Source organism: Priapulus caudatus, unplaced genomic scaffold (assembly GCF_000485595.1).
Source record: "Priapulus caudatus unplaced genomic scaffold, Priapulus_caudatus-5.0.1 Scaffold647, whole genome shotgun sequence".
In the NCBI taxonomy this organism is placed as follows: domain Eukaryota; kingdom Metazoa; phylum Priapulida; class Priapulimorpha; order Priapulimorphida; family Priapulidae; genus Priapulus; species Priapulus caudatus.
The window spans coordinates 106,964-126,184 of record NW_014577708.1 but is presented as its reverse complement, the minus strand read 5'-3'; the positions used below and the strand labels follow the sequence as shown (position 1 = coordinate 126,184).

General features: G+C 42.8%; 1 protein-coding gene across 3 annotated transcripts in view; it reads left to right on the top strand.

Moving 5' to 3' along the window:
* Nucleotides 1-18,972, top strand: part of LOC106812432 — a 32,470-nt gene extending 13,498 nt beyond the window's left edge. Inside the window, exons 4-16 of one of the 3 annotated variants that reach the window (XR_001394331.1) lie at nucleotides 4,227-4,442; nucleotides 6,351-8,166; nucleotides 8,537-8,754; nucleotides 9,500-9,694; nucleotides 10,457-10,633; nucleotides 10,957-11,074; nucleotides 12,985-13,184; nucleotides 13,655-13,809; nucleotides 14,942-15,134; nucleotides 15,688-15,817; nucleotides 16,316-16,526; nucleotides 16,946-17,679; nucleotides 18,024-18,040. Coding sequence is in view for 2 of the 3 variants with exons in the window: in XM_014816316.1 (XP_014671802.1) it covers nucleotides 4,227-4,442; nucleotides 6,351-8,166; nucleotides 8,537-8,754; nucleotides 9,500-9,694; nucleotides 10,457-10,633; nucleotides 10,957-11,074; nucleotides 12,985-13,184; nucleotides 13,655-13,809; nucleotides 14,942-15,134; nucleotides 15,688-15,817; nucleotides 16,316-16,526; nucleotides 16,946-17,153 (3,837 nt within the window). In the remaining variant the exon portion in view is untranslated. Of the gene's footprint in view, nucleotides 1-4,226; nucleotides 4,443-6,350; nucleotides 8,167-8,536; nucleotides 8,755-9,499; nucleotides 9,695-10,456; nucleotides 10,634-10,956; nucleotides 11,075-12,984; nucleotides 13,185-13,654; nucleotides 13,810-14,941; nucleotides 15,135-15,687; nucleotides 15,818-16,315; nucleotides 16,527-16,945 lie in introns of all 3 variants that reach the window. The other 2 variants (XM_014816317.1, XM_014816316.1) reach the window with 2 other exon arrangements.
* Nucleotides 18,973-19,221: the final 249 nt, after the last annotated feature.

Below are 19,221 nucleotides of genomic sequence, written 5' to 3'. Positions count from 1 at the left end.
CACCTGAAGGCTGAACTCAGTGAATCACTCGCTGGGTAGGCAAAACACGGCAAGGCCCATGGCTGGCACGCTTCCTGAATCATAATTGTTGCCGTGCCAACCTGGCAATGACATGGTGTCTCGCAATCATAGAGATTAGAGTGGTGTGCGAAAGTTGTAGCGCTGTATTATATTTGTTCGAATTGGCTACGAAAGTCAAAACACAATAAAGAAGACTGATGGCATAAGACGTCTTGCTTATGCACAAATTGAATTTTTATTCAGCACGAACACCAGACACCGATGAGCCTCTGTCGCACTGCGGAGCTTGTTTATTATATACGGCCATGTATGGTTCTCTGGCTTTGTCACCCGTAGGACAACTACAATTTTGCGTTTAAGGGCCGAACACACAAGCGATGCATCGGCCGATCATCACGCCGATCCAATCTGCGATGCGCATCGCGTGAACAATGCTGGATGTGTCCAGCTCAATCGCAGCCGATTGCATCGCACAATCAAAAACGTTTTTGATATTATCGCAAATGCCATCGCTCTGGTGTCGTCGCGACCGCGGATAACAGTCGCCACTTTTACAATTCATCAGCCAATCAGAGTGTTCAATCCATACTGCATCATCGGCCCAATAGCCATTCCCCGATGAAATCGCCTGGTGTGTCCACGACTGCGCGATGCCATCGGGCGATGGCATCGCCTGGTGTGTCCGGCCGTTTAACCGTAGTTGGCGCCTTTCTTACATGGCATTAAAGCGTGTGTAGTATGGATGCACTAGTTGAACAGTACATTTACATTATTGTGCTGATTGATCAACACTACCCATGTTCAGTCGCTCGTGCCACGCACTTCTCCACTGCGTACGTGCAAGGATTGATTTGGACAAAATCATGGTAGTGTGTGCATGCGTGCGTGCGTGCGTGCGCGCGTGCGTGCGTGCGCGCGTGCGTGTGCGCGCGCGCATGTGTGTGTGTGTGCGTGTGCGTGCGTGCGTGTGTGTGTGCGTGGGCGTGCGCGCGTGTGTGTGTGCGCGCGCGTACGTGCAAACGAGCACGTGGCACGTGCGGGCATGTTATGTTTCCATAAAGAAAGATTGTACCGATCATTAGTTTCACATGAGACACTGAGACCTACGACTGACTCATCTTGCTCTGTTGCTGAACGCCTCACCTCTTGTTTGTATATGAGCTGAGCCCTGAGCCCAATCATTTGAAATCGTCATCCTTGACGTCTCTGTCAGCTGAGAACGTGCATCCAGCTACCCGACCCCCATATTAGTAGGACTAAGATGTCACCCTTGCGGCATAGGGTAAGACTGTTCCCAAGTCCCTGGCTGCCGTTATTCATTGATGATCAGCGACTCACGGAGTCAGTCTAATACGCTGCTACTTAGTACGTAGTAAGTAGAGTAAATGGAGGCGGCGGTTTGCCAGTAATTGGTAACCACGATTGCCATCAGACAGGCCCTAATATAAATAATCGCAGCCTCTGTGCTCGAGAATGGCCATTGGCATTCCCTGCCACAGCGAACACATTGATTTTTGGTCCATCAATTGCAAATGCTTGCATGCCGTATAGCAGGTTGTGCTTGGGTGACACAAGGTCCGACAAGTCCCTCTCCTTCCCCCTTCCTGATCGGATATTGTTGCGTGCGTAGCGGAGACTACCAGTAAGGTCCACGCGGCCCTATGACTGTGCTTTCCCTAGACGTGCCAGAATGTGTGGTGTCGGTGTACAGTGTGCTATGCGAGGCGGGAACCTGACAGCCTAACGTTAGTTTAGCAGATAAGGTCTATGTACCTCTGACCTCTGTTTGACCTGGGTCGTAGGGTTAGTCAGAAATAGCTAAACGAGCCAGGTCAAACAGAGGTCAGGGGGACATAGACCCTACGAGCGTTAGTTTAGCGTGCGGTGTTTTTTGTTGAATCGGTTGAGTCAGAGCCGTCCAAAGTTCGTCATTTTTAACGATAATTCAAACACCTCGTTGTTTGGAAGGCGACGAACAAGATTTTGAATGAGCGCTTATGCGACTGGTGATAGTTGTTGTGGTTGTTATTTTTATCGCGTGTGTTATGCTTTGTTTCTGAGTGGTAAACGTGTTCTGGAGATCACATAAAAGAATGCGGCATGTTCCCGTAACCGCGTAAGTGTTACTACTGCGTGCTATTGTTTGTTGTCAGTCACAGCATATGACCACTAAATTGCGCTCTCTTTTTGTCGTATCGGTCACTCAGTTTAGGTGTCAAAATAGCGACAGATTGTGACAATTTTGAGGACACAGCTCAACATGCTTGCTTGCGTGCTTTTAAATACCTGTTCTGGCGTGGCGGTGCTCGTACATCTGGTTCATGCTTGATAGAATGCAATGGTTGACTGTGATATATGCGCCGACTATAGGCCTAGTAGTTAGGTCACTACTCTTATTGGAACCTAGACACATTCCCGGCAGTATTTGTAGTGGTAATCGGAACAAAATGTAAACTCACCGCACGCACGCCAATACACAGACCTGTACACTTATAATAAATAGCTAATAAATACGAATTAAATTACTGCAATTGTTTCTGTACATGAGAGTGTCTTTTGTTCCAAGTGCGTTGTATTGTAGAGCTCCTCCGGGCATGTATCGAGATGCCAGCGACACTCACACATGGTGGGATACGTCTGTAATATCGTTTGTGGATGTTCGAGCACCGTGTATGTTCGTCAACGGTTGCTGGTAAACATGTCGTGAGAAAGCTGAAGTCAAGGATTGCATAGCGAGGGCTTTCTCAAATAGTAATCTTTACTGCTCATATTTACACAACACTAGAATAGAGGAGCCGTCTTACTATCAAGCCGCTGACGAATTCGTTCTGAGCATCGAATTTGAGTTCAATGGTTACTTTCTCTAACTTCCTGCTTTCAATCCTGTCCGTTTTTATGTAGTTGTCATGTCTGTGTTGTGGTGAGTTGTGGTGACACATGATGCATAGGTGTAAACATATCGCTCTGTCAATAGCGTTAGCCGCATTTATAAACCTATTGACGGGATGGTTGTAGTCCTATCTAGTAGTACTGAGAAATATGCCATTGTCACATATGTAGTCGGAGATGTTTTCAAAAGCTAGCTCGAACCACTATCAAAATATTTTAATGGTTTTACGTCGTAACATCCTAAGTGAGATTAGCAAACCAGATAACTGCTAACAAGGAAATTGCTAGAGATGTAGTGTACTATTAATTTTCATAATTAAATTTATTTGTAATTACACATTTTTTTGTAGCATAAAAACCATTTAATCAAAGAGCTTATAATGATCATTATAAGCTCTTTGATTAAATCCAAAATACCATTTTTACATAAAAACTTGTGTTGTCACATAATTAGGTTCTGGATTTTTTTTTGGCCTGAGCATAGAGATACATTTTATCTATAAATAAAACGTGTGATGGATTACATTCATTTGTCGATAAACGTTTACACTTTATTAGAGCAATACCGTGCAAAAGCTTGAGTGTATCCTTATTTTGGTTGTAGTAGGTGGTTCTCTGCTGGTAATTATTAACCTTTAGTAACTACTGCCACATTTCTATAAATTTGCTTTTAAAGTTTAGACCCTACAATGCAGATAGTGAAAAACCATGAAATTTGATATATGGCAAAACCTGTGTATCCTAGTAGACAATGTGTATATGGTGCATACGTGCGTATGTGTATACGTGCGTGCGTGTGTTCAGTTTCCTATTGGTATGACCTCTAGCCTTCTGCCTTTATTCTTCAATTCTTCTCAATTTTTGTCTCGAAATGACCCTGGTTTCACACCTCGTTTCTATGTGGGCTGCCTCAGTGGTCCACATACTCCCTGTGAGGCCGTGACTGCAATCAGTTGACAGCAAGATTGCCCTGCTAGTTATTGAATGAGGACCATGGTCACCGCTTCCACGTTTAGTGTATGAAGGCCTGATCAACACCACGGATTGTAGCTGGTGGACAGGAACATCGTGCAGTGCCGAGACAATGCTGAGCCTATCGCACCCCCTCTTAATCCCTGTTAAATCAACACCTAAGATGTCTCTAGCAAGTTTCAAGACACTTTTCAGTTCAGTTCCGGCTTGTGCGGTCTTCACTCTGTTCAGATGAAGGATCTATCATGATTTCAGGAGTGAATAAAAACAAGTTTGTTGCAGCAGGCTAGTTGCGTGCGGTAGTGACAAGTTGACAACTCGTGTGTTTGTTTCGTCCCACACAGCTGACTCAGGTGGCGATCGAGTCGCGCTCGAAGCTCATCTGTGGATTGCTGAAGCTGTGCGACCACCTGCAAGCCGACAACAAGGTCTACCCGTCCTCGATAGACGTTGACTCGGTGCAGGCCGTCGTCTACCAGCTCGAACGCCGCTGGCACGCCCTCTGGCTGCAGAGTCTCGAGTTCACGTTCCGGCTGGAGCAGATGATCAGGGACTGGCAGGTAGGTGTGCGGGGACTGTGCGCGCATGCGCCGATTAAACTAATCATTTCTCATGTTTCCCCAACCGTTCTCATATTTCCTCGATTGTTCTGAGACTTACTGGTACTCCATGCGTAACAGCAAGTGTATACGGAGTAAGGCTAACGACGTATCTTAGAACACTCACATGTTATTATGTTCACCAATATAAGCACAGACCTGTGTTTCGAAGTGTGTCAACATTAATACCACGTCATTCTCACATCTCACGAGATGCTTTCGACTGGTACCCTGTCTGTACTACCTTTGTCTACATGTCAATGTAAGTGTGCCAGTCTAGTGAAATTCACATGACAGAATCAGTTGCACTTATATATGTGCTGCCAATTTCACATTTCATTTTTGCGAAGCTCATGAGTCCAAGCACAAGTTTTCTGATTGTTTTTGTGTTTTATCCCCTATAGCAACACAAACTTGTGTTAAATTTTATGTTAGAGTAATTAGTAATGCCTGCTAACAGGTGTGACCCAATTAGACATATATTCATTTTTCAAATTATTTCATAAATAATAATTTTAAAACAAGGGGCATCATAATTGCATAGGTATAGAGAACTGATAGTAGTTATTGGTTTCGAAAATTCATATAGATATTAATTAGTAATATCTATAAAATCTGAACAAAGGTTACCAGTCCCAGACTGGCGGACAGGCTGCTATTTCCAACACTGAATATAGATGATACTAATGTGGTACCGCAATAGCAGTGAAATATCCTTTACGTATTAATTAGTAGACTTATATAACTTAACTAAGTCACATAGTCTGGCGAATGACACGTGTTTGCTTCCATCCCACAGATATGGGAGTGGTTTTAGCACTGCTTGGCTGGATACATTTGTCACTCGTGAGCTAGTTCTGCTCATAACCCACTATCTAGAATGTTTATGTCGTATAAAAATCGTTGTTTCTTTTTTCATAGTGACATAGATTGGCAAAAACTAATTCGGAATTAGGTCAAACAAATTGTATGTTGAGATATAGGCTGAAATCTATGTCTTTGCTGACTAATCTTGATTTTATCACACAGTGCTCAGGTCTTCTCATTGTAGCTATCGCAATCAATTCTAGACAATATTACTAAGTGATTAAGGATACTCTCAACCTTTTGCACGGGTATTGCTCTAATGAAGATTAAATGTTTATTGACAAATGAATCGAATCAATCACTTGTTTTATTTATAGAGGAGATATATCTCTATGCTCAAGGCAAAAAATTTCATGAAATTTCCAGCACCTAATTATGTTACCACAAAAATTTTGAGTTTTCATGTAAAAATGGCATTTTGGATATTTCTCAATTACCATAAAGAGTGAGGATACCAAATTTTCGCCACATGTTAAGCACAAATGTCAATATGTACCAAAATAGCGCATCAGGATTTTTTTTTAAGTTTCATATTTACCGAGAAAAATTAAAAAAACTGCCTAAAATTCAAGTCGCACGTTTGAATTTAAAATTTTTGCGAATAAAGAGACATAAAAGAGAAGAAAGAAGAATAAAGAGACGCACTTTTTTACAGCAATATGTTACCATTAAAACGAGTGTAAAAGTACATTATTCCGAGTTGTAATCACAGAGAAATATCCATTTATACATCGACTACTAAGTCAGAAATTGGAACGGAGAAATCAGCGTTTTTCTGACGTCAGCCGCGGCTCACTACACATGTCTGCGGGCAAGCAAAACGCTCTGACAGTTCACATGTACCGTTATATGAAGAAATGAGCAGGTACACAGGTGGCACATAGTGTTAGCCATCGAATAAAGTTGAAAATGAAAAATCGGTAAAAATTTTCCTAAAACCTTGAGAGTATCCTTAACAGTTTCCCCAGTATCATTGTGTAATTCCCTCTCTTTTTGTTGTAGGAAGGAAAACCAGGTGAGGGCACCACAGTCTGCCAGCAGGAACAAGACATCAGTCTTCCCGAGGTTGTGCGAGGAGAAGGATCGGAGAGCGATCGCAGCGACGTGATCCCGTTTTCCGCAGAGGAATACGAACGATTCTCATCTGACATGGACCAGAGCACTGACTTCCACCCCGCCGTCGATCGCCGGTCGACGCCCGCTGCGGATGCCCTGCACAGGTGGCAGCACAAGAGCACGATGGTGGGCGACACGGGCATGCAGGACCTTCACAGCGCCGTCGCGTGCGGCACCAAGTTTGAACTCGTCGTGAAAGACATCGGTTACTCGAGTGAGAGCTCTCTGCACTGCTCTAACGACGAGCTGGAGCGTGTGGGGAGCGTGGCGCGCGCCGACCCGCGGCCGCACGGTGGCACCCCTGAGCAGCCGCACGTGGCAGATGGCTGGTGGGCAGGGAGTAGTGCGCGGGGTCGTGTCGGCGAGGATGCTGCGCATGTCGACGTCCTGCCCAGGGCTTTGCCATCGTCGCTGTTTTACGAGGTGAATCCTGCCGTCGATGGAAACTCAGAGGGCGACGAAGAGATCCAAGCGCCCCCTGGTGCACGGAAATCTCTGCGTTTCAGCGTGGAAGATCAGACTCGAACTCGACTCGATTTCGTCGCACAGAGTACGGAGACACACGTTGAGACACTGACACCCGTTATTGATGGAGTTGATCACGGGCGAGCATCTGCGATGCAGCCTGCCGCAGACCCAGACGTATCTCGCAGGGGCACACTGTTGACACTGCCCTCTGGTGACTCGCTGTCAGCTTCCAATGTACAGTTGTTCTTTCCCTGCGATGTTCCGACCAACGCGAACGACTCTATGTTCGTGAACAACGGCAGCTTCCTCGACCTGAACGCGTCATCCGAGACGCGCGCGGTGTGCCTCGACGCACAAACGCGACTCGAACACCAGGTGGCGCTGATGCGCTTCGAGGAGCGGCTGCTTGCCATGCAGCATGTGCCACATGCAGGTCATGACCTCGACACCAGCATCACCTGGGCGGAGCGACCAGCAGTTAGCATCGACGCTGTCACGGTGATCGCGTGCGAGACCGATGCACTCAAGACGACGACGACAACCATGCAGTACGACGTGCGAGCCATCACAACGTGTAATCAGAACGACACCGTGCCGCCGTGGGACGGATATGGGAAGAATCCGCAGTCAAAAGACATCCCTGGTAGTAGCCAACCGATGCGGGACAGCTCCTGCGATGCGTCGGGGGATTACACCAGCGAGGCGACGGACGCTTCGGGCGAAAACACGAGCGACTCTGACAACGACGACGAAATCTCAAGCGAGGATGAGAGTGCGCGCGGCAGCGTGATCGCTGTCGATCCGCCACGCGATGGTGGCGCCCTCACAGTGCCGCGCGATGGTGGCACCCCTGCCGTGGCTGTGCGGCGGCGGCGGCGGGCCGGTTCGGAGCAGCGGCCACGCAGCATCGAGTACGCACGCGCACCATGGCCCCTTGACGCGTCGCCGCTGTCGACGTCAGACAACGTGCTGTACGTGCTCGCCAGCAGCACGCCGACCACCACGCCAGGGGGCGCCACAGGACAGAAGCTGCGGCGCTCGCAGGGGAAGCTGGAGCTGAGGCAGGAGCGGAGGAGGAGAGGGAGGCGGGGAACGCTGCGCAGGACGCAATCGGACAGCCCGGGTAGCTCAACGCACACGATCCCACATTCCCTGTCGGCTAACTCCGGGCTTGCGTACCTGCAGCAGGTGACGCCCAGGTCTGCCAGTGATGGTGCTAAAGATGACTATGTCGGTAAGCACTGGTGTAACACTGTCCTGCAGTGGGCCTATGTTTTATAGATTGTGTTGGATGAAATTGAACACTGATGAAGTCACATAAATGACATGTGATCAGTTCATAAGAAATTTATAAAGATAATGTATAGTGCAGGGTATGTATTTAAGGATAGGTGCAAGTATAATAGAAGAATAGTAAAATAGTATGACGGGTTCATTATCGACTCCTCATATGATGGTACTTATTTACGTAAAACTGTAACCCTATTAATAGTAGCAAACAAATCACATCAAGATAACTCTGACATCATTTTCATATATTTGTTGGAAACATTGAGGGCATTAATGACATGGCCTGTTACTAACTGACAAGCAATCTGCTCCAGGTAATCTTACCGAGGATGGCACTGCGTTCCCTGTCTGCCCAACATCAGTGCCAGCTATGGCACCAACTGCCCTCTTTGCCGGAGATGCCGCAGCAGGACTCATTGACAGTGGGACGAATGTTCAAGCTTCTGGGAATATTAGCGATACTGAAAAGCAGTTTGTGCCAGGAGTGGAAACAGTGAGTTCGCTATCAGATGCTGCATGGGATAATTACCAGGTATATAAACAAGATATTATGCACTAATAGTCTGTTTTACTGATATTCACACCCTTAACAATTCTGATCTCCCCATTGTGTGCATGTGTACAGGCATGTACATTCATCATCAGTTCTGCACAATCGAGGGTGATCATGGGCCATGAGCTGTTATTAATAATATAAGTGTAGAGATAATTGGTGCAAAATTAATGAGGTTCTATGGATTGCGTCAGATATTAATCATACTTCATTACATCCTTTATGGCTGACTTATGAATGTTGGTAGATTGCGACAAAATCAATAAGATTGAAAGGTTAATGAGGAGACTATATATTAATGAATGGCCCCATATCATTCTAAATGGTTAATAATTAAAATACGGTTACAAAATATCACATGTAAAAATGCTGGATCATATATCATTCAATAAAATTTGCCTTACATTAAAAAAACGTGCAATAAGTGCAATAAAATGCCATTGTCAATCAGGTTATAAATGACACCTATTTTCTCTTTGGCTTTACTTTTAATGCCATCAAACAACTATGTAACTTAATGTAAAAATACAAATGCAATTAACGTGGGTGCATGTGTGGATATAAGTACAAATGACTAATAAATTAGAAATAATCTGGCTCCCTGTATTGAATCCTATGAACATTGCATTTGTGAGTGTATGCGTGTGTACATGTGCTTGTGCATGGATCTGTGTGTATATTAACCTTGCACTTTGCATGCGATTCACTGTGTTTCCCCCGCCAGGAGCCACTGTACATTAACAGTGTTGATACTGACCAGTCTGCATGGCGGGAGGTAGCTAGGAAGATGATTGAGCAGTATGGGGAGGACTACCACGCCACCATACCGCTCGAGTCGGACAGTGGCAGCGAGGTGCACTCGGTAGACTCACCACTCAGGGCGGTTACAAAGCATGCCAGTAGTACGCCGAGCAGAAAGGTAAACCTGCTCCTGTATCATGCCCCAGATCAGCGGAGACGGCACCTCTATTTAATGCATTTAAGATGTGCTTCGTATCTACATGATGCTATAGATAAGTAAGTGCGCTTGCACATGAGTGAAATACTAAGCAAACAGTTGTGACACTAACTGGCTCTTGATTGTGCAAGTGCACAGCATTGTACTTCTCCATTCTCTAGAGGACGTGACAATGTGATCCCTAATATTTGTCAGTGTTGCTGACTATGATCGCCTACCAAAAAGTTGTATTAGAATAACTAATCCATGCTAGAATTGTTTGTATGAAAATGGTAGTACCCTATATATTGCAATAAGGTTTCCAGTTGGAGTTTCCATACCATATATATATATATACATAAAAACAATAATGGCTTCATGTTACGTGGCTATACTGGGTGTTCTGTTAGTCTCCTGTCCACTAGCCCCAGCCCCACTCCTTGCCTTATCCTCTCCTATACAACTCTACCTCTCATTATTCGTCCCAGCCCCACTCTTCCTCCCTAACCCCACTCCGACTCGTCTTTCTCTACACCAGCCCTTATCCCCCAGTGTCCACCAATTGGAGCTTCCTCTCCAGTTCCAGCCCCACTCCATCCTCATCTTTCATCTCTTAGTACCACCATCCTCCCTCTCTGGCCCCACACCCAGCTCCACCATTCGACCCTCGCCTCCTCTACCTCGCTCCCTTCCAAACCTGACCCCATATGATGACTGACAGTGGGTGCTGTTACTTGTCGGTAGGATATGTCCGCACACAGCAGCGGTCATCCTATACCACTGGACTCTGACTCTGACTCTGACCTTGAGGATTTGCACTACGTTATCGACGAGTCCAGCAGCCAGATCCACGTGGCTCAAGCCGCTCTGATCCGGCTACAGCAGGACGCTGCCGGACAGCCGCTCGACCCGCAGAAATACGTGAGTGACCGCTAGGTTACGGCTGCAACAACGTATGTGGGACATACATACAAAGCTCTGTGCACATGCAGTGGCCCTTACTAATTGTTTTTCCCCTATTAACTATGTTAAATTACTATTATAAAATGTTAACATTAATTAAAGTATTAAAGCTATGTATTGCACTAAGTTTAAGGTTTATGGCATCCGTTTGCATTCAAAACAAATGCAGTGATTCAATTAATACAACACAGCAAATATATCTATGGTTACTAAGTTTTCTCCAGCTAAGATTTGACAACTAGCTTCCATGTTTCCCTAAAACATGTTCTGTTTCACTGAAGGCTGAGTTGCTAGCAACGTGTGAGACAAACATCAAGTGTCTTCTAGTGATTTCCGACCATCTCAGCAGCAGCAGCAGTGTTGTCAGTTTCTTGGAGGAGGACATAGTAACACTGTCTGGTAAGTGGCATTGTTGTGCTTCAGGGCGGGCTGTGCTTTGTGATTTGTAAGTAAATGGAAATTCACTCTAAATACACAAACCCTGTGATTCCTCTCGATTGTATACATAACCAAATGACTTGGAGTGTTATTATTTGCACATGACTTGCAATCATGTTCTTCCATTAGCCATGGTTGAATTTGTGGTTGCACTGATAGGGACAGTGATTTTCCGCGATCGCGGAAAACACGGAAACGGCCGTTGGAAACGGAAAAGATGTTTTCAAACAGAAAAATGCGGAAAACGTAATTTTAACATATTACAACATGGAAATTTCAATAAAATCATTTAAAAAAACGTCGACAATAGCATTGGTAGTGATATGGTTTACATTCAGACAAGTTTCAGAGCAAAATGACTTACAATTGGAGCTTATCTTTTGGTAGTCCTGTGTTTCGGTGCCAACCCAACTGTCAGTCAGTGACCAAATACCTTTTTTTCATGCAAATATATGTAAACGGAATTTTGCATTTTTGGTGTGTACAAATCTCTATGGCAAAACGGAATTTCCATTTTTTCTTTACTTTGAAACGGAATTCATGATTTTCCCAAACGGAAAATGCAATTTTTTGAAATATAAAATCACTGTTCGTACACTGATTTCAAGGTGGTCTAAAAACAATTCGAAAAAGTTATTTCAGCATCAGGAATATTGATTTCTGACAAGCATTCGAGTAAGCTTTAACTAAGCTACCTGTTTGTTACTGAGATATCAGTATGCCACAGTACATTTAAATGACAGTTCAATTACCTTTCCACTGAGATTTCAGTATGGAGGTGTCAAATCATTGTTGCAATATACGCAGCAATGACTCCCAGTCTAGTATAATGAATTTAAACGAGCTCTTTGTGACTATTTTCTGTGGTCAGTCATTACTGGCATGTTTATACGAAATTGCAAGATAAAATGATGGCCTAGTTGATAGGGAATTAACTGAAAGTGTTATTGATTATAATTGCAATTGTGATCGAGTTAAGGAATCCTCTTCATTGTGTGCATAACTGAATTGTTGGGCATCATTATTTATATGCTATTGTTTCGTGTCATCCCCGTGAAGTTAATTCTTGCTGTAGCATTTGTACTGGATGCGAGGGCAGTCCTAAAAATATCAAACAGGTTTGAATGCAGTGCCAGCCATATAAATTCAGGGTAAACGTTCTGCAAACGATATGCTAGCTATTTGTATAAGTATAAGATCAAGAGCTAATAATACCTCTTGGTGTTATTAGCTCTTGATAATATAGTATAGTGTGGTGTGGTGTGGTGTGGTGTGGTAGCGTACGGTACGGTACGGTACGGTATAGTATACGATATATAATATTAGTATAAGATAAGTATATTAAAGTAATTATTACGAGAGTTTTCCAGCGTTTTCACCACTTTCATGATACCTACCGTTATTGCATGAGTAACAGCAATTGTCTAGACTTAGACGTTAGAGTAACAATAAAATGTCTTAGAACCTTCGTATTCACCAAAACATGCAATTTTCGAACTACTAGTTTGGTAAACAATCGTTTGCTGTAATCTTGACACTAGAGCCGGTAGTAGGGACTACCTAGTAGCGCCGCAGCCGCTCTGCCATAGACATAGTACATTCTCTCTCACATGCACTTGTTTTCAATTAATCACCGACAATTTACAAGTTTACCAATTCTGCCATTACCGCGATACGATAAAATGCATTGCTGCAATGCTGTTACGATGTGTTCATATCCAATTTTCTATGCTATAACTGCATAAAATCTTAGTATTTTTAATGTTGGTGTAATCAGTGATATTTCCGCTGCCAGGTGAGACTATATCAGCTATATTTATTTCTGAGCAAAAATCTCGTAATAATTAGTTTAATTGGATATGCTATTGCAGACTTGGTCGGATGCTGGGAGGAGCTACAGAGGAAGGCGTTAAGCAGTCAGCAGCAGGCGGCTGATGTGCTGGCACTGCGCAGGGAGCTGTGCAGCGTGAGGAGTCGTCTGCTACTCGTGTGCACGCGCGGCATCGTCGGCAGCGAGACAGATGTGTTCGCGACCTACAGCAGTCTGGAGGTCGCCATCCGCATGCTGCAGGTCTGTGTGATATGGCTATGTGTGACTCTCCATACAGTCTAACTAGTGTTAGTGGTCACCTGCGTAGAACAGACACGGTCACACCTGTCATAAAATGACATGGTTTCCCATGAGGGTCCTCTATATACAGAATTAGGGAGTGTATTGCTGTATAAGTGCAAGGCTAACAGATGAGGTAATTTTGCCACCATATTAGTTAGTCAAGAATCAGCATTATGTTGGTTGCTATAACTACTGAACTATATGGGATTGATTTCCAAACTTCTTACTGACTGCCATCACCTTATAATTCGACGTAGGGGCCAGGTAATATCGTAACATTAAATAGCATGCGCAATGTACAATCCAGTTGTTACATAGAGAATGCGATGTCAACCATATATATATTTGTTTTATTGTTGATTGTTTACCCAAAACGATTGGGTCTGTTAGAAGACCGCTTCGTTCTAACGATTTGTGTTTTTGAACAGGAGAGGCAGGTGCAGCTGGAGGAAGTGAAGACAATCTTGACTGCTGTCAACGTGACACTTCACAGGTTCATGGTTCAGCATCCTGATGTTGACGTCAGCAAGATCCAGGATGAAGTGACAGAGCTTTACCGCAGATGGGATGAACAGCAACATAGGTATGTATATGGGTTATATATTCTTTCACACTATGTATAAAGAAACTGTTTAATTAACCTCATGTGGAATAACTGTGGCAAGCAGGATATTTTTGTGTAATTTAAATTATGCATTCTAATTAATTCCACTTGCTATCATCCAAGCAAATTCATAACTAGGGGTGCACCGGATCCAACTTTTTAAGTTCCGGCCGGAATCGGAACTTTAGCTGGGAATAAACTTTACAGTTTTGGCCCAGTATTGCGCAAACTCACTCGGCCAGAACGAACTATCATTAGCAGGCACATCACTTAGGTGAGTAGGACATGCTCAAAGTTCTAATTACAGGATGGTTGTTACTGTTAGGTGTATGAATCGGCTGCTTACAGTGCAAAATTTGCATAATTCTGGCATCTTATTCGCGAGCGAATTCCGTGGCACAACCTGCATGTTGCAGTATCCCTGGTTTTAGTCTATTATTTTCAACTAACGGACAGATGCGATTTCTGTGGCTCTAAGAGTATTTGATTTTGAAAGGAAATCTTATGAATCACCTAACATCAGTTAGGTTCAGTTCAGTTAGTTAGCCAATGTTGAAGTGGCAAGCGTTTTTTGGGCAGAAAAGTGTGAAGTTGTTAACACTACATTGTCAGCAAGTTGACTCTATTAACTCTCAACTACATTCAGTGACTAATCTTTTGATTTTGATGACACTTGTAGCAGAAATGAAATTAGGAAAAAGTTCCTGTTCTGGCCGACTGTTTCTGAAGGGTTCTGGCCAGAACCGGAACTCTCAAAAATTGGGGATCCGGCCGGATAGTTCCGGCCGGATCCAAGTTCCGGTGCACCCCTATTCATAACCTTTCATAAGTTTTCTAGCATGTTCTAATAGGTACATTTTACAAGTAGTATTTTGCTCACGAAAACAAAATCATCAAATGAAATATTACAAATTACACAAGGACAATCTAAGCAGTGATTTTAAAGCCAACAATGGGCATAGGTTACTGCATCTCCCCTTTGAGCTCTTACTTCTTGTCTGAACATTACAGCAACTTTGTATTCATGATTGCTGGCAGCAGTTTCATAGTCGACTCAGATAAAGTGTAATAGGGCATGTATTGTACATTGTATACTCTTTGTACTTTCTAGCGACTCGGTGTGGTTGGGACAGCTAGAAGGAGCTCTCAAGTGCTGGCACAACATTCGAGATGGCTTGATGCAGCTGCAGGGTCTTCTGAGCAGCACAGAGACAGAGATGCTGCTACTGGAGGAGTCGATAAATCTTGATGGCTCTGGCACAATCTCCGTGGCACCTGCAGAAGCTCAGCTACGTGATGCCATGGTAGGAGTGGTAGTGGTAATAGTAATAGTAGTGGTAATGGTGGTGGTAGTGGTAGTAGTAATGGTAGTGGTAGTGGTAAGAGTAGTGGACTCTTAGACATAAGATTACAGATAATTTTATGACAGTGAAAGTAGCATTGACCATCTGCAATAGCATTGATAGAGAGGTTACTAGAAATGTATTAATTAATGTTGCTATCTGGGAAAGTATGCGAGCACTTCTGGAAGTTTTAGAAGTTGTCTGGAGTTGTTATCTTCTATAGACAATACCACCATAGACTGCAGCTTCACTGGATGTGCCATAATAAACTTTTGTTTAGTTTGTTTGTAAGCTTGTCTTTTTTAGTTTTTGTGTTAGACAGCTAATTGATACATTTTGTCATTTAAAATAACTTGGGATCGGTCTCTACATAATGCTGGTTGTTTAAGTTGCGTGAATGAGCAATGAGCAAGAGGTTTTGTATTTATTTAACATTAGTGGGAAAGGAAATGAAAGAAGAGAAATGATCGTATTTGATGGACATTCACTCATCTCTGCTGTTTGGTTCATACAGGTGCTTCAGGATGAGGTGTGCAGCATGAGCAGTCGTATGAGCGCGTTGTCAACACTGGCACTAGACATAGTGGCAGGAGAAGCACGCCCGATGGAGGACAGCGAGCTAATGCAGGACCTCAGCAAGACGGGTGTGTATCATTGCCACCTATAGCGATAAAGATGAAAAAGAAAGATAAGGCGAGATAGAGCGAGAAACAGAGAGAGAGAGAGAGAGATAGAGATAGGAGTGAGCGAGAGCGAGATAGGGAGAGAGAGATGGGGGAGGGAGGAGAGTGGGACAGATATTCGAACATGGCTCAAATCTAACTAACTGAAGTGAAGCGAATAATTTCAATAGATGATGCTTTTAATTATTTTTAATTAACTTGACATTTAATTAATGAACTTGACATTTAATTAGTACGTTTCGATTTCAACAGGGCTGCTATGATTAGGTTGGCCATTTGAATGAATCAATTAATAAGAAGATTTATCCAAGTGATAATGTTATACTTTTGTGTTTGAATAAATTTGAGACAGTAACACCATAGGGTCGTATTACCATAGGTATATAGACCCTGAGTCGTTTCCCCCACCGATTAAAAACAGTCATGTTAATGCCATCACATTTTCCTCTGCCCGAACAGAAACGGTGCTTACAACTCTGAGGCTGAAGGTCGATCTGCTGGTCGGGGCTCTGGAGGCGCGTGTCCGCCTCGCGACAGATGGTCACGACGGCTGCGACCCGACACTCACCGAGTTACACGTCGTGGATGCGGTCGATAGTGGGGTCAGCGTCTCGGGCGAGTCCATCGATAGTCTGAGTCCCCGGTGGAACGTGCAGGTTTCCACCAGTAGGTATGTGATCGTTCATGGTGCAGCACACCACCTAGCAATAATTCAACTTCGAGTAAGGGTAACAACATTCACCCAATATATGAATTTTATTATGATAACCCAATAATTATGTATTTGGTAATATGATAATATAGCATATATTTCATAATAGCTGCACTTCATGGGATTATGACGAATTTATCTATTTCGCACAGAAATATAGATGCACTATGAATGGTCTTAAACGTCTGTTAGCAGACACTGCTGTAGATAGAACAGATCTCTCCATGAAGAGCATTTTTGGGGTTGTCATTATGCACCCCTGATCTACACGACTTTCACGTTAAGCAGCAACTTGTGATCATCATGGTTCGCGTTCGTGATCCATCACATGACATTTAGCATGATTGCATTTGCTTAAATTCTCTATTCCGTTGCAGGTGTACATCCAAGAAGGATGCAGCAACCACGGGCTGGGGTTCCTATATTTGCCGCGTGATGAAGGCATCCATTGCACCGTGGCTCCTCGTGGTGGGAATACTCATCATTCCCTTGTTGCTAAGGCCGGACTGCTGTGATGAGGCAAATACCTATCAGTGGATGTGGAATCCTAGTCTGCTTCACCAGGGCTACCCCGCACCAACCTAGACCATGTAGAAACCACTTCAATGTAAGCACACACAGCGATATGAAAGTCTGAATGCACTTATTAGGTATGGACCGTTGATCAGTTTGCATTATTTATAGGTGTGCAATAATAGCATTTTGGGTTATATCAAATGTTTTTATCCTACTTGGCCTTTTATTATATGAAAAAGTGAATCAGACAATTCTATACAGACATTAACATAATAGTAACATTATACACACAGAATTGTATCTTCCATTAATGTTACTATTATACTGACAAAGTTGCCCATATGCATGACAGTTTTGGTATATGGTCTTCATCCATGGAGATGTGTTGTCCTAACTTGTGCTTGTAAATACTTGTGTAATAAATTCTAAACTCTCAGGAGATATAGCATATACACAAGTTTGTTTTTACCATAATATTTTATCATGTGTAATTTACTAACTTTGACATCGTGTGTAGTGAAGAGTAAATAGTTGAATGATCTGTTCTTATTCATGGAATGGGTATATCTATTTATTGTATCATGGATATTAACAAGTGAGTTGGGGCAGCTTGGAAGGAGAATCAGGTTTGTAAATATAAGTATTTGTACTTGTACAAATTTAAATTTGCATTATAGTGTGGAAGGTTTAGATATGTGTTAACTGTAGTTAAAAATTCATGTGTATCATGTATGTAAGTAGTGGTATTTTTGGCTAGTTAATGAATCTCAAGTGTGAAATTTTGTGTCATCACAAGGTTGTGATTCATACTAAAAGTATGCCTCATGTTTCATTACATCAAGCATGGTTTATTATTAGCCGTAATTAATATTATAATGATATATCTATATGGTCAAAATATTGTACTGTACATCATTATTAGCCTATTGGTAATATCAGAAGTAGATAATAGGGAATTTATTCCCTATTATCTACTTCTAGTAATATCAGGAGTAAGATAATATAGGTTAAATCTCTTGGTTATATATACCTATATTATCTTACTCCTGGTAATATGTTGTACCGTATTTGGCACCAGCGTAAATTTGACTTGACTTGACTCAATTCCACGCCCATACAGACGTGGAATACAAGATGTGCTTGAACATGAAAACGTCCACGATTTTTGTGCAATTTATATTATGTACTTTTACTATTGAGAGACATTACTATGATATTCTTATTGTATAAAAACAAATCAATTGTCGGTATATACCTGTTTACCTTTTCCCTCATATTAACTCATCAACTGTACAGTAATAATGTATAGATAGACTATAAATTCGTCTGATATTTTTAGAAGAACTAGCATCAGGGATTTTATTAATCATGAAAGTCTTGTCCTTAAAAAAAGCGATTCGTCAAAATGCATTTTTTGTACGGACATTCACAAGTGTAAATTAGGTAAACTATAATTCTTGACGTATTGCTAATTTATTTAAAGGTATATATTATGAGCGATATGATAATTTGGTTTTATTCCAGTCGGCAGCATTGCAAACGTAAATGTTATCTAGTAGGAGTTTTTATATAAAATTGACAATTTTATGCTATTCTGCGTTATCATGCGCAGCACGTCGGACGAAAAGTGAATGGCAGTAAAGGGGCATGAAATTGATCTTGAACTGCAGTGGAAACTTAGCATAGCTTGTTATAAAACTTGCATTTGCATGCGAATGTATTCTGCCACCGGTGTATGACACCGAGCTAATTCTCACGTACTTTGTCTTTATATATATTTATATGTATTTAGATCAGCACTTGTAAGCGAGCACCTTTCAAGTTTAGTCTACTATGCTATTGATTGTTTCTCCAGAAATTATACTGCGCTCGATCATTTATTTGTTTGCTATCTTCTTAGATTACCACTTGAATATGTGTCGTCTTTTATAGCTATCTCAACGTCTGCCATGCAGGAACACACACGCACACGCACACGCACTTGCACGCACGTACATACGCGCGCGCGGATGTGTATTATTGTACAGGTACACAGACGTTAACTCACTTGAATTTTGCATTGGCGGAGTGGTTACTATTTGCATGGATAATAAGCGGTAATTTTTTTGCGGAATGTAACCATATCGTGTTGAACGTT